This window comes from Pollachius pollachius, assembly GCF_949987615.1.
Source record: "Pollachius pollachius genome assembly, chromosome: 3".
In the NCBI taxonomy this organism is placed as follows: Eukaryota; Metazoa; Chordata; class Actinopteri; order Gadiformes; family Gadidae; genus Pollachius; species Pollachius pollachius.
In genome coordinates, this window is record NC_136936.1 from 29,625,634 (window position 1) to 29,640,392 (window position 14,759).

The following is a 14,759-nucleotide window of genomic DNA, read 5'->3' on the forward strand; positions in this document are numbered from 1 at the left end:
ATAAGCTTTATTTATATAGCCCCTTTCATATCATGAAATGCACCTTAAAGTGCTTTCCAAGAGATATAATGAACATCAATAACACATGTTTAATTATATAACACGAGTATAAGACATCTTATTTATCTATAAGATAATAACAACGGTCTCAAAATTTAAACGGTTGAATTAACAAAAAGCAAGAGAATAAAGAATTTTTTGGTTCGTTGTCTTTGTACTTCCGACGTGCGTAAGAGCAGAAAGAGCTTCACCGTGCTTTTTGTAACTTGTTTTATGGGACGTTATGAAAGTCTGCACTAGACGACCAACCCCACTTATCCGTCCTTCGGAGGAGACGTAAAACCGAGGTCCTGACTCACTGAGGTCATAAAAGATCCCAGGGCACTTATCGCAAAGAGTAAGGGTTTCCCCGGTGTCCTGGCCCCCTAATCATCCTCCTCTATAATTGGCAGACTCATTAATTCCCTTACTCTCCACCTCAAGCTGGTGTGTGGTGAGCGTTCTGGCGCAGATTGGCTGCCGTGCATCACCCAAGTGAGTGCTACACACTGGTGGTGGTTAGTGAGGTCCCCCCTTCACTGTAAAGTGTCTAGATAAGCGCTATATAAATTCAATCCATTAAGGGTGCAATTTGGAACAAAGATAAGCAATCACAGATGTATGAATGTACTATCCATAAGCCTTATTAATAAACTAAATAATTGTATAATAACTTCTCAATGTTACAAGGAGGCAGTGTGATGAGGCTCAACTGGTGTAATACTCTCAGTATCTCGTTAAACATTTAAGGGATAACATGTTATTCCTGCCGCTAGGAGCACCTCAGTCATAACAACAGCCAAAGACCTAGTTTGATGACGTTGTCAGACCTAGTTTGATGACGTTATCAGACTGAGGTTGATGACGTCGTCAGACCTAGTTTGATGAGGTAGTTTATAGCTGTTTTTAAATGCATGTGGGTAGTTTACAGCTGTAGATAATGTTATGTGGGGTAGTTTACAGCTGTAGGTAATGTTATGTGGGGTATTGAAATGCTCTTTTCTTTGCGTTTTCCACCACTCCGTTCTGCTTGGCTCGACTGTTGCGGCTGCGGTAGGCCCGCCGTCTCCGGACTAAATCGACCGGGCAAAGAGAGGAAGAAGCTGCATGCCACACCTGTTCACGGTCGCCTACTAAACTGTGCTCTTAACCCACTACAATCACCCTTACGCTGCAAATCCATTAGTTCAAAACAGAACCACAGTTTGAGCAATCAGAGAGGGGCTCGTAACGAAGAAAGATCTCTCCACTCCCCTTGTTGTTAAATGTGCTTAATCAATAAATTTGATTTGATTTGGTTAGCATTTTACAGACCCGATAGGGTGTTTAGTATGGTCCACCACCGTCCTAAACGCATTCTACTTCTCTCCCCAAAAGAATCAAATCTAATTACGTTGATTTACCATTGAGCTTTTCCTATTATAGGCTACTGTGTAAAATACTGCCTAGAATTGACCAACACCACTTATATATTAACGTTTGTATCAAAGAATTATCATCATCATGCCACAACAGGCAAGAGGCAAATGAATTGTTTTGCTTCAGCCACTCTATGTGCTATGACCGGTGTCATAAAACAAACTAACCCATTCTGATTGACGATAAAAAGTTTTACATTTTAAACTTGTGCATGTTTCCGCACGTGAACAACTTTATGCCTGTCTACACTTCAAACTCGTGCATGTTGTAGAAAATGTGTAACAGAGACCCCTGTGGTCGCAGTTTACGGTGGATAACAGAATAAGGTTGAACACTGGCATGCACCTGCAGCCTGGCAGTGAGTCTGGGTCTGGTGGGTCACAGCCTGGCAGTGAGTCTGGGTCTGGTGGGTCACAGCCTGGCAGTGAGTCTGGGTCTGGTGGGTCACCTGCAGCCTGGAAGTGAGTCTGGGTCTAGTGGGTCACCCGGCGTAGCCATCTTACCTCACGACAAATGTTTGTTTGCAGCAAAACTGCTGCTGGCGATGCGCAGAGCCGATCGAAGTCGGCTTTTCTGGTTCAACAATGTTATGCTCAGTAGCCACTTTGTAGAAAATAGATAAGTAAATAACCGGCCAACATGGCCAAAAATGCTAATTAAACAAGCACTGCTCTCACACAACCAACTCAGAGAGAGAGAGGGGGAGAGAGTGGAACCCTACAAATACATTGTTGAAACGACTTGGAAAATGTTAGTACACACCCCAACTCAATATGTATCATGGGTGTAGTTGTTTTGAGATACTTTAATGCTGAAATGTTACATGAATGCCTTAACTGTAGTGGCCATACTGGCTTTTACCTTAAAATAGCGGCGATAGCAGTATTATAGCAGTTATAGCTTATTTGAGAAGGAGGTAGAGTGAAGTGCAGCTGGCTGTGAATTGCGAAGGCTCAGCTAAGATTTACTGAGCTGTATTTACCAGGGGTGGGACTGTATATCTAGCTACCTCTCACATCCTGTTCCTGATCCTCATCAACACACACGCAGCAGATGAAACCAGACTATTGACTGAGGGATGTCCCCTGGTTTTATTTACACACTCTTCCTATTGGTCAGATCGAGAATCAGAGAAATAATACACCAGGCTAATTATGCATCATAATAATGGAATTAGTAGTATTTACTTAGCATTCGTAGTATTACCATCATTATACCATTAGTAGTATTACTAGTTCATAGAATGCAGCCAAAGTAATTGCGTTGCATAAACTTCACCTGGCCAGGAATTGGCCATAAAGACTCTGGACTCAAGCTGTTTGTTTAACGACCCGGATCCTCTTGACAAACAGACTCACAGACAGCCTGATGACCCGCAGTCTGTTAAGATAATCACCTATACTACTAGAATACACCTGAGGTACTACTAACTGAGGTACTTCTAGAATACACCTGAGGTACTACAACCTGAGGTACTACTACACCTGAGGTTTTTTCTCACCTGAAACACACACTGGATTCAAAAACAAGGCTGGTAAAACTATTTGATGTTCAGTATGATTAAAACAGACCAGTACTTTGGTCATGAGGGCCCCTGGGAGCCATTCTAACAGAATAGTACTCTGGCCATGAGGGCCCCTGGGAGTCAATCTAACAGACCAGCATTCTGGTCATGTCAAACAGTGTCCGTATATTGTGTAGAATGCAGAGCTTTTAAAAAATAAAGCCAGAATTAGAAGGGTTGTTCCCGTCCTAAAAACACAATGCTCTCGATGAACAGCTCTCACCTCAACAACCAGAGAACAGGAGGAAGATGTAAGGGCAGAGGCAGGGCATTCTTACTGGGACATGCGCCTTAAGACATTAAACTTTGAGGCTGGGTGAACAGACACATCTCTCTATGGTCTGAAGCACGATGTGTGTATTCAGGTTGATCCTGGAGGAGGGAGAGGGAGGGGGACACTGATGTGATGATTGATCCTGTCATCGAATCACATGGTTTCTGTTCTAAGGAGGAGGAGAGGAAATGAGAGGGGGACAAGATAGAGGGGGAGAGAGAGCAGACAGAGTGGTAGAGAAGGAGAGGAGATATAGAGAGTCCTGAACTGACTGGAGGAGCCGCTGGGAAAACCTCCACTGTGACCTGCTTGCTTTCTGGCTTCCTTGTGGTTTGGTTCCCATTGTGTACAACAGAAGGTTCTTTGTTCTGGTTCTTGTAGTTTAGGACAGAAGGTTCTGGTTATTGGTTATCATGGTGTAGGATAGGAGGCTGTTGGCTCTCCTTCCTGAGGTGTAGATCAGAAGGTTCTGGCTCCAGACTGTGATTGTGTAGAGCAGAAGGATCTGGTTCCTGACTGTGATCGTGTAGAGCAGGTGTTTCTGGTGTTTCTGTTCTTCAGCTGAATGGACGCTACGGACAGTCCTGCAACACGCCGACGGTGAGCTACCAGAACACAAACACACACACACACACACACACACACACACACACACACACACACACACACACACAGGCACAACACTCACAACCACACAAACACACACACACACACACACACACACACACACACACAAACACACACACACACACACACCACTCACAACCACACACACATTCACAGAACCACACACATACACACACACACTCACAACCACACAAACACATACACACCACTCACACACAAACACACACACATCTACCACTCACAACCACACACACATTCACAGAACCACACACACACACTCACACCACTCACAACCACACAAACACATACACACCACTCACACACAAACACACACACATCTACCACTCACAACCACACACACATTCACAGAACCACACACACACACTCACACCACTCACAACCACTCAAACACATACACACCACTCACAAACACACGCATACTTAGTTGGGCCATCTATAGAAGTTCCGTGACCGTGGAGAGCAAAGGTTTGTTTCTCACTGGAATTGTCACCACCAAGGTTAAATTAAAAAATGAGCCGGGGTGCCCCTCACATAAATGTGGGGAAATTTTGGGAGAGCCCTATATCCAAAATGGTTGCTGTCAGCCAAGCTGGAAATTAACTTTTTAATGGTTTTGCCCACAGTGCTCCATAATACATGGTTTCTGAGACTATTTGGGTCAAGAAATTAACAATTGAAGTAGATTTATTGATTTGACCTATTTTTGACCTTCAAATTCAAGATGGCGGCCACTTTTGGCTCTTTAAATGTCAATTTTTCAAAATCGTCAAAGAGCCTTAACATTAGGCTCAAATGAAAGGTCTACTCATACTGAGTTCAGTTATGGACAGTACAATTGCAAGTAGGCTATGCAGAAGTCATCTCAAAGGTAAAAAAGATCAAGGTTTGTGGTTGATGAGAAACAAACTTTGCTGATGTTATTAGTTACCTGAACTGTGTTGATCAATTGGTCCCTTCATTTCATTATGAACTGGAAAATAATTAACACTTCTCAATGGCATAAAATATCTCTAAAGTTGTCTTCTGCAGTAATTCAAGAAAGCATACCTCACTCCCAATCAGTCAGCCCCACATCCAAGTGATGTGCAAACACGCTCTCTCTCTCTAATGTTTACGTTTCCAGGGTTTCATGTCACTGGAAAATTACTTGCTGCATTGAGACGCTTTGTTTGAGGTAAGCTCTTATATACTCAACATTACTCAATAGTCCAAAGATTATTTTATCATTATGAATGTATGACAGCAAAGAGATAATTTTATGTAGAGAAGTTATCATTGATAATTAGTGTTAGCTAAATTGGGTAGCTATCTAATGTTAGCTTAGCTGTCTCTCAATTTATGTTGACTGACATAATCCAGCTGCTTGTCATGGAAAAAAGCATAACATAGCAACATATCGAATTAGTTTGATCTAGCATTAATAAGATAACCAGCAGTTCTGACAAGTAACTAACTAGCTAGCTACTTACATGATTCGGGTTTGCAACAATGCTAGTTTCAGCCCCAATAGGCCTACCCTACCCTAATAGTTGATGACTAGCTTCTCTGGTACTTTACAGTCGTTTTTTTTCTCTTTTTTTTTTTTTAGGTTTATGTAAATGTAGCAAGAAAAACAAGGCACAATTTCCTATGAATGTGTGCTGAAATGTGGCAAGCCTTGTGAGTCATCTGATAAAATCAACCAAGGAAAATGGGACAGCTTACAATCCAAAGCTTGACAAATTCGGTCATGTTTGCACCACCACTTCGTGGCAAGATGGGCCAGGGAATCATTACATACATCAGTCATGTTATATCTCCATCTCATCTTTAGACAAGCTTGAAAAAGCCAGACGGCGCACAAACAAAGAAAGGGACATTGCTCAGTGTTCAAGTTCTGAAATGCCAGCTCAGAAGGCTCTTTGTGACAAAGAGTCAGAGGGACTATCACCAAAGCGCCTGCTTTCATCTGTGAGTGGGTCTCTTCACGACAAGAAAAAGTGTGTGTGGTGCATGCAAGGTGAGGACCAGAGGCACCCAAATAGAGTACAAAGCAAGCTGTTCAGAATCAACACACAGTCAGTATGGCACGCCTTCAAGTGCCACACAGTCCTTATAGAAGATGAACAGTTGAGGGTCTCACAAGGCTCACTGAGTCAACATCAGCACTGTCAGATCCTTTTGCAAATGCCATCATGTACCACCATGTCTTTTGGATGAAACATATCCACAATACACATTTCAAACCAGATGATGCAATGCATCTCCAGAGCGTGTCGCTTTCAGAGGCAAAGAATTTGTTCTTTAGACATGTTGAATCTGTCATCTTTACTGAGTGTGAGATCCGTTCACTACAGTCTCTTTTAGCAGACTAGAAACGCAGTGGGTATGGCTATGCAGTGGGCGATGTTAAATCATCTTATGTCAAGGACCTGCTCATTAATGAGTATCAAGACAAAATTAGCTTCAAAGATAGAAGGGAGCTTAACAAAAGCGAGTGGGTCTATGGTGTTGGGGGAGGAGGTGATTACATTGAGGCTGCAGTCTCATCCCTTGGCATCAGCGATGAGCAGCACCTCCAGAACTAGCCTCCATGGCTATCGAAGATGATGAAAGTCACAACTACTGTTCCCTGGCCACCTTGCATTGATCATCTTGAGGAAGATGAACAGTTGTGGGAGTATCTGTTGAAGCTTTTGACTTGGCTAAAACAGCCTCAGAGAAAAACTGCCGACCTCAGCCCAGCCACACTCAGTCTGGCCTCCATGATCACCTACCACATTACTGGACAGCGCACTACCACTGCCATCAACCTGGGTGTAAATGTCCACGGCATGACTCGGAGTAAAGATCTGGTAGACAATCAACACAAGAGTGGTGTCTGCATCAGCAATGCAGACACACTGCTCCTTTATGAGCACTGGGCTTTGATGGATATAGAGGCATCATCAACCTGCCCACAGGAGATTGCAGATGGCAAGCCAGTGATTGTTTTTATCGACAATGACACCCTGACAGGCAACTCAACAGGAGCACATCGAACAAATGTTATGTATGTGCAGCCAGAGAGCTAAAACAAGAAACCAGATGAAGCTCCTGCTGCAAGGCTCTCCAAGAAGAAGAAAATCTCTGCACAGCTGAGGCAGAAGTGTGCATAGCTGACAAAGGTCCATCAGTGCAGACGCCGACCTGGTAGCAAGAGTGAGCCACCAGCTCGTCCCATGGTAGTGGTAATGGCACCCAGTGAATGGCACAGCTCCACAGCGTGCTCGCTCTGTCATACATGCACTGGCTCGCATAGACACTGATGGTTCAAGACCACCACCTCAAGAGCAGCAGAATCTGGGATACAGTGGTGCTCAGTCTTGCCATCATCTACCACACAACAAGAGCAAGCCTTACTACCACACAACCTACAATGAACCTCCAAGCAAGTCAGTGGTGCATGCTATTATGGTTAAACAAGTGAATGCCATGCACAAGAAGAATATTCCATTCTCCTTTCTCGTTGGTGACCTGCCCACCTACAAGACAATCGCTCAGCTTAAGGCAGAGAATGTGCAAATGTTCAAGGACATGTCCCAATCCTCAGCGCTTTCCACCAATAGATGTCCTACATGTATGCTGTCTATAAGAGATTCAAAGGCTCTGGGATCGCAGACACTCTGGTTACAGCAGGGGTAGTAGTGGAGGGTTCTGTAGACCAAGCACTATGAGGGAAGCACTACAGGCGAGGTGTGCGCTGCATCCAGCTCTGGAGAGAGGCTCTAATACATAAACGACTAGCAAAGATTCTTGAGCATGAAGAGCTATCAGAGGACATCAAGGAGAATCTCAAGACCCTGCGCAATGCACTCACTGAAACTCAGGAGGCTCTATAGAAAGCTCACAACGATCTTGAGGAGGATGGTGATGTAAAGGAGCTGATCAACATAGTTTATGAGAAACCTGGCACAGACATGGGGGACTTTTGGGTCTCGTTCCTGGAGATGACTGACCCACTTGTACAATGTCTTAATGCATGTCATGCAAGAAGTGGTACAGAGTACCTAGTGTCAACATACAGCATACGACAACCATGATTATGGAAGGTGGTTGCCAGATTATTGGGCAATGCTCTCCTGACAGGTGTGACAGGGCTACCTTACTCCTGTCAGCCACTCGACCTTTGGATAGAAACAACTATGAATCTGAACTCGATGCTAAAGTAAGGATGGATTTAGCTTCTACAGAATGAGAAGCAACTGTTCTCAACAACTAGAAACGCAACCAATGTTGCAAGGGTGAAGTCTACTGTGAAGCAGAGCCTCAAGTCCCAGCGCTGCCATAGGAAGCATGTTGAATGCCAGCCAGCAAGGATGACGAAGGACGAGCAGGCAGTTCAGGACCTGCTGGCATGCATGAAGGATTTTGAAGCTGAGCCCTTTGACATCTCTTCACCTATACTGAGGTCGCTACAGTCTGGCCTGGTCGCCTCACCAGAGTTCGGTCATGCACCAGAGTGCATGACCTAAAGACTACCCTTTCAGATGGCCAAGCTCAGGTTGAAACCTTCCTGCAAGAGCGAGTGTTCGCAAAGATCATGCCTCTCACTGCAACCATCCACAGGAATAAGAGGCAACATTTCGCTGGAGAAATTATCTGTAAACCATCTGGTGCTCATATGAAGGTTGCCCATATGGAGAGATCGGGGCTGGCAGCCCTAGTGGACCTTGCAGAGGGATCAGGAATGATCCAACTTGAGTCAGCCCTTGAGAGGAGAGTGACTCAGGAGTGCCTTTCACTCTACAATGTAGATGGGTCAATGCGCAAGACTGTGAAGAGCAAGTTGTTAGAGCTCTTCAAGCTAGACCCAGTAAGTGAAAAACCGAGAGACCACGTTAGCCTTGTGGACATGGAGCTGATCTGGCGGCTTGCCACCCCCACACCTGAAGACAGTGATCTCGGAAGCGGGACGGTTCAGAGAACCACTAGGGTGACTACTTGGATAAAATCTGTGCTATGATCTTCTCACGCCACGCCAACGCATATCTCATCATCCTTGTCAATAACATATATGACCTTCCTTTCAGCATCAAGGATGATGAGCATGATCGTCGTGCAGCAAAACATCCAAAAGGCCCAAATTTTTTTCCCAAGCCCGAATACAGGTTCCCAGGTGCTGCTGAGTTCAACCAACTCATGGTCGATTCCGGAAATATGGTCAGACTACAGAAACTTGTAAAGGAATAGATGAAAAGACAAGTGGGTCAGGTGCATGGGGACATCATATACTGCGAGGGAGAAACGTCAACCGACCTGAGCACTGGCGTGGCTAATGGGGACTATGTCTTCAGACATCCAGAAGCAGATACAATGCTGCTCTCTGCCTATGCAAAGGTGAGAGCCAGTAAGTAAACTGGATCTGTTGTTCTAGACTGCAAGGACACAGATGTGTATGTCCAAGCAGCTTACGTCTCGCAGCAAGTCAGAGGTGATCTGCTGATTAAACATAAGCATGCGTTAATCAACTGCCGTGCTATGCTCTCGGAAGAGGTTGCAGATATCATTTTACCTCTCTATGTGATCACTGCCAGTGACCACACCTCAGGGTTGAATTAAAACATGAAGTCAGAGCAGATATGAAGGCATTTGTCCTTTCCATCATTTATGCTGAGAGTGCAGATGTGAGCTGCGGGCAGGGCAGAGTTTCCAAATGGCACAAACTGAAGAATAAGAGTAAAATCTGTCTCCCACCTGATGATGACTCTTTGAATCTTCATATGGAAAGGTCAAACTACCTTACATATTGCCAGATCCATTACAACCTACAAGAGCATCCTTCTCCCATTGGTCACGGCTGGGAACTAGTGAACGGAAAGTGTCGACCAGTGCGTCACACCCTGCCCAGCAGCTCACACCTCATGACTGCTCAGATGAGAGTAGCAGTGATGATGACAGGAGTCAGTGTGGAGATTCAACAGATTCACATGGAGAGTCTTTTTAGTTAATTCAATAAATAAATAATAATAAAAAATGTTATGTTAATAAAAACAACAAATCTTCTCCCTGCTTTCATTGGTTCCACCCCAGACATCTGATGAAATGTGTATGTTGTAATTTGACTGTCCATAACTGAACTCAGTATGAGCAGACCTTTCATTTGAGCCTAATATTAAGGCTCATGACGATTTTAAAAAATTGACATTTAAAGAGGCCAAAGTGGCAGCCATCTTGAATTTGAAGGTAAAAAATAGGCCAAATCAATAAATCTACATCATTTGTGAATTTCTTGACCCAAATAGTCTCAGAAACCATGTACTACGCAGCACTGTGGGCAAAACCATTAAAAAATTCATTTCCAGCTTGGCTGACAGCAGCCATTTTGGATATAGGGCTCTCCCAAAATTTCCCCACATTTTTGTGAGGGGCACACCGGCTAATTTTATTATTTAACCTTTATAGATGACAAATCCAGTGAGAAACAAACCTTTGCTCTCCACGGTCACGGAACTTCTATAAATGACCCAACTAACTGATGTTATACAAAGCTGTTCATTTTATTCTGATACCAGGACTCTCATCACATTTACACTTTTATTGACTTTGAATTCATTTGTAGCTTAACACATATTTCAATATTGTGTCTAATGTAATGTACTAATAATGTAATTATTAATTAATAAATAACAGTAGAAACGTGTCTGATGGGGTATGGGTGGTTGTCATAACAACAGGAAGGCAAAGGGGATGTTTGGTCTGAAGGTGAAGAAGAAGAAGAAGGTGAACACTGGCCTGGTGCTGACCAATGAGGGGGCCTTAGGTGAGAAATACTGGATAAAGAGATATATGTATATAGCTGTAGGAAAGATATACTGGGTATAGAGATATATGTATAGAGCTGTAGGTGAGGTATACTGATTTTAGAGATATATGTATAGAGCTGTAGGTGATACATACTGGGTATAGAGATATCTGTATAGAGCTGTAGGTGAGATATACTGGGTATATATATATATATAGAGAGAGAGAGAGAGAGAGAGAGAGAGAGAGAGAGAGAGAGAGAGAGAGAGAGAGAGAGAGAGAGAGAGAGAGAGAGAGCTGTAGCTGAGATATACTAGGGGTTATACTATAACCCCTAGTATATCTCAGCTACAGCTCTATATTTATATCTCTATAACCGTTATATATATATATATATATATATATATATATATATATATATATATATATATATATATATATATATATATAGAGCTGTAGGTGAAAAATACGAGGGGTTATAGAGATATATGTTCAGAGCTGTAGGTGAGATATACTAGGTAAAGAGATATATGTATAGAGGTGTAGGTGTGATGTACTGGGAATTATGGAGATATATGTATAGAGTTGTAGGCAGTGTTGGAACTAACGCGTTATTAAGTAACGCCTTACAGTAACTAAGTTACTTTTGCGGTAACAAGCACTGTAACTAATTACTTTGTCAAAATCAGTAATGCGTTATCGTTACTGCGATTTAAACAGGCTCGTTACTCGTTACTTCACGTGCATAACCCAGGACTACAGTTTCCGTGGTGGACGTGAAGTGGACGTGAGTCACGTGACGCAGCGACGCGCGAGTAAATTAATTAAAACAATGGCGGCAGTCGACGACGCTCCAGGCGTTGTATTTCTCTCATGGAAATATGCACATTATTTTTCCTTTCTGACAGTAAAAGACATAAGGAATATTTTGGTGACCTGTCACCTTTGTGGAGGTTCGAAAACTCTAGCCACATCAAAAACTAGCAATTCTAATCTAATGAAACATCTTCAGAAACAACAGGCATCTACCAAGCTAGTTGAAGACCCTGAAGGTAACACAGGTGATGCTGCTGCCGACGCTAAAGGAGAAGCCGCTCCAGCCAAACAACGAAAGCTTGATTTTACAAAGCCTGTTGCACAGTCTATAACCAGACACAGCTAAACAAATGATGGAGATGTATGGACAAAGACTGATATAGACATAGACATACTAACATAGACTACTTAAGCACTTTAACCACCATTATTGATTTAATCAGTTGTTTTATTTATCTAAACGGCCAGAGTGGAGGAAATATTATATTTGTCAAACATTAACTATGTTTGTGAGGCTGAAAGTACTTTTTATTTATTTAGTTTCTCTTTGTGAGGCTGAAAATACTTTTAAGTTTGCCCATCATTATTGATGATGAGGTCTCCAGTTGGTGGAGTTTAGCTGTTTTGAGTTAAGGTTAACTTACAAAGAACGGATAAACCTCACTGTGTTTACATTGAAAACATCTATTGTATCAGTTTTGCACTATTGATTCCTACAGTTGCTAAATGGTCTGAGGCACAGTTTAATTTTTGCACTGCCAAAACTATACTTTGTACCTGTTTCAATGGCTACGATAAATATGCCTATCAAAAGTTTCAAAACATACTGTATGTTGTGTTTTGTTGATCCACTGCTTCATCGTAGTGATACTGGGTACAATGATCAAATTTTACAGTTGTTTTGTCGAACACTATGCCACATCAACCCCAAATTAATGTGTGTGCATTTGTAGAGGGTTGGAAACAGTTGGAAACAATGGAAATATTTCATTTATTTGCACTCACACTACTACACTGCTATGGCACGTTCAGGTCACTAGGTGGCGCATGGCGCTTGTGGTAGGATAGGACTTACGTGTAAGCAAGCCAGAGGACTCAAAAGTTTCAAAACATACTGTATGTTGTGTTTTGTTGATCCACTGCTTCATCATAGTGATACTGGGTACAATGATCAAATTGTACAGTTGTTTTGTCGAACACTATGCCACATCAACCCCAAAGTAATGTGTGTGCATTTGTAGAGGGTTGGAAACAGTTGGAAACAATGGAAATATTTCATTTATTTGCACTCACACTACTACACTGCTATGGCACGTTCAGGTCACTAGGTGGCGCATTGCGCTTGTGGTAGGATAGGACTTACATGTAAGCAAGCCAGAGGACTGGCAGCCTCCCTAGCTATCCAGTTAGGGAGGTCCTTTGCCACATTAACACAATAAGATAATTTAGAAAAAAAAAAGTTACTTTCCCTAGTAACTAGTTACCTTGAAAGTAACGAGTAACTTAAAGTAACTGAGTTACTTTTGAAAGAAGTAACTAGTAACTTTAACTAAGTTACTAATTTAAAGTAACTTGCCCAACACTGGTTGTAGGTGAGATATACTGTGGAGAAAGATATATGTATAGAGCTGTAGGTGAGATATACTGGTAGAGAGATATATGTATAGAGCTGTAGGTGAGATAAACTAGGTATAGAGATATAGCAATAGAGCTGTAGATTAGATATACTGGGTATAGAGATATATGTATAGAGCTGTAGGTGAGATATACTAGTTATAGAGATACATGTATATAGCTGTAGGTGAGATATACTAGGGGTTATAGAGATATACAGCTGTAGGTGAGATATACTGTGTATGGAGATACAGTGGGGCAAAAAAGTATTTAGTCAGCCACCAATTGTGCAAGTTCTCCCACTTAAAAAGATGAGAGGCCTGTAATTTTCATCATAGGTATACTTCAGCTATGAGAGACAAAATGAAAAAAACAAAAATCTAGAAAATCACATTGTCTGATTTTTAAAGAATTTATTTGCAAATTATGGTGGAAAATAAGTATTTGGTCAATAACAAAAAGGGCATCTCAATACTTTGTTACATGCCCTTTGTTGGCACTGACAGAGGTCAAACGTTTTCTGTAAGTCTTTACAAGGTTTTCTCACACTGCTGCTGGTATTTTGGCCCATTCCTCCATGCAGATCTCCTATAGAGCAGTGATGTTTTTGGGCCACACAGACTTTCAACTCCCTCCAAAGATTTTCTATGGGGTTGAGATCTAGAGACTGGCTAGGCCACTCCAGGACCTTGAAATGCTTCTTACGAAGCCACTCCTTCGTTGCCCGGGCGGTGTGTTTAGGGTCATCGTCATGCTGAAAGACCCTGCCACGTTTCATCTTCAGTGCCCTTGCTGATGGAAGGAGTTTTTCACTCAAAATCTCACGATACATGGCCCCATTCATTCTTTCCGTCACACGGATCAGACGTCCTGGTCCCTTGGCAGAAAAACAGCCCCAAAGCATGATGTTTCCACCCCCATGCTTCACTGTAGGTATGGTGTTCTTTGGATGCAACTCAGCATTCTTTCTCCTCCAAACACGACGAGTTGAGTTTTTACCAAAAAGTTCTATTTTGGTTTCATCTGACCATATGACATTCTCCCAATCCTGTTCTGGATCATCCAAATGCTCTTTAGCAAACTTCAAACGGGCCCGGACATGCACTGGCTTTAGCAGGGGGACACGTCTGGCACTGCAGGATTTGAGTCCCTGGCGGCGTAGTGTGTTAGTGATGGTAGCCTTTGTTACTTTGGTCCCAGCTCTCTGGAGGTCATTCACTAGGTCCCCCCGTGTAGTTCTGGGATTTTTGTTCACCGTTCTTGTGATCATTTTGACCCCACAGGGTGAGATCTTGCGTGGAGCCCCAGATCGAGGGAGATTATCAGTGGTCTTGTATGTATTCCATTTCCTAATAATTGCTCCCACAGTTGATTTCTTCACACCAAGCTGCTAACCTATTGCAGATTCAGACTTCCCAGCCTGGTGCAGGTCTACAATTTTGTTTCTGGTGTCCTTTGACAGCTCTTTGGTCTTGGCCATAGTGGAGTTTGGAGTGTGACTGTTTGAGGTTGTGGACAGGTGTCTTTTATACTGATAAGGAGTTCAAACAGGTGCCATTAATACAGGTAACGAGTGGAGGACAGAGGAGCCTTTTAAAGAAGAAGTTACAGGTCTGTGACAGC

The 14,759-nt window shown here is 42.8% G+C and overlaps 1 protein-coding gene across 3 annotated transcripts in view; it reads left to right on the top strand.

Annotated features, from left to right (window-relative positions):
• Positions 1–3,522: 3,522 nt before the first annotated feature.
• Positions 3,523–14,759, top strand: part of fer1l6 (fer-1 like family member 6) — a 135,627-nt gene continuing 124,390 nt past the window's right edge. For 2 of the 3 annotated variants that reach the window (XM_079733589.1, XM_079733590.1), the window contains exons 1-2: positions 9,176–9,302; positions 10,640–10,725. In XM_079733589.1, coding sequence (XP_079589715.1) covers positions 9,241–9,302; positions 10,640–10,725 — 148 coding nt within the window. In that variant the 5' untranslated portion in view covers positions 9,176–9,240. Of the gene's footprint in view, positions 3,897–9,175; positions 9,303–10,639; positions 10,726–14,759 lie in introns of those variants that run through there. The other variant, XM_079733591.1, reaches the window with a different exon arrangement.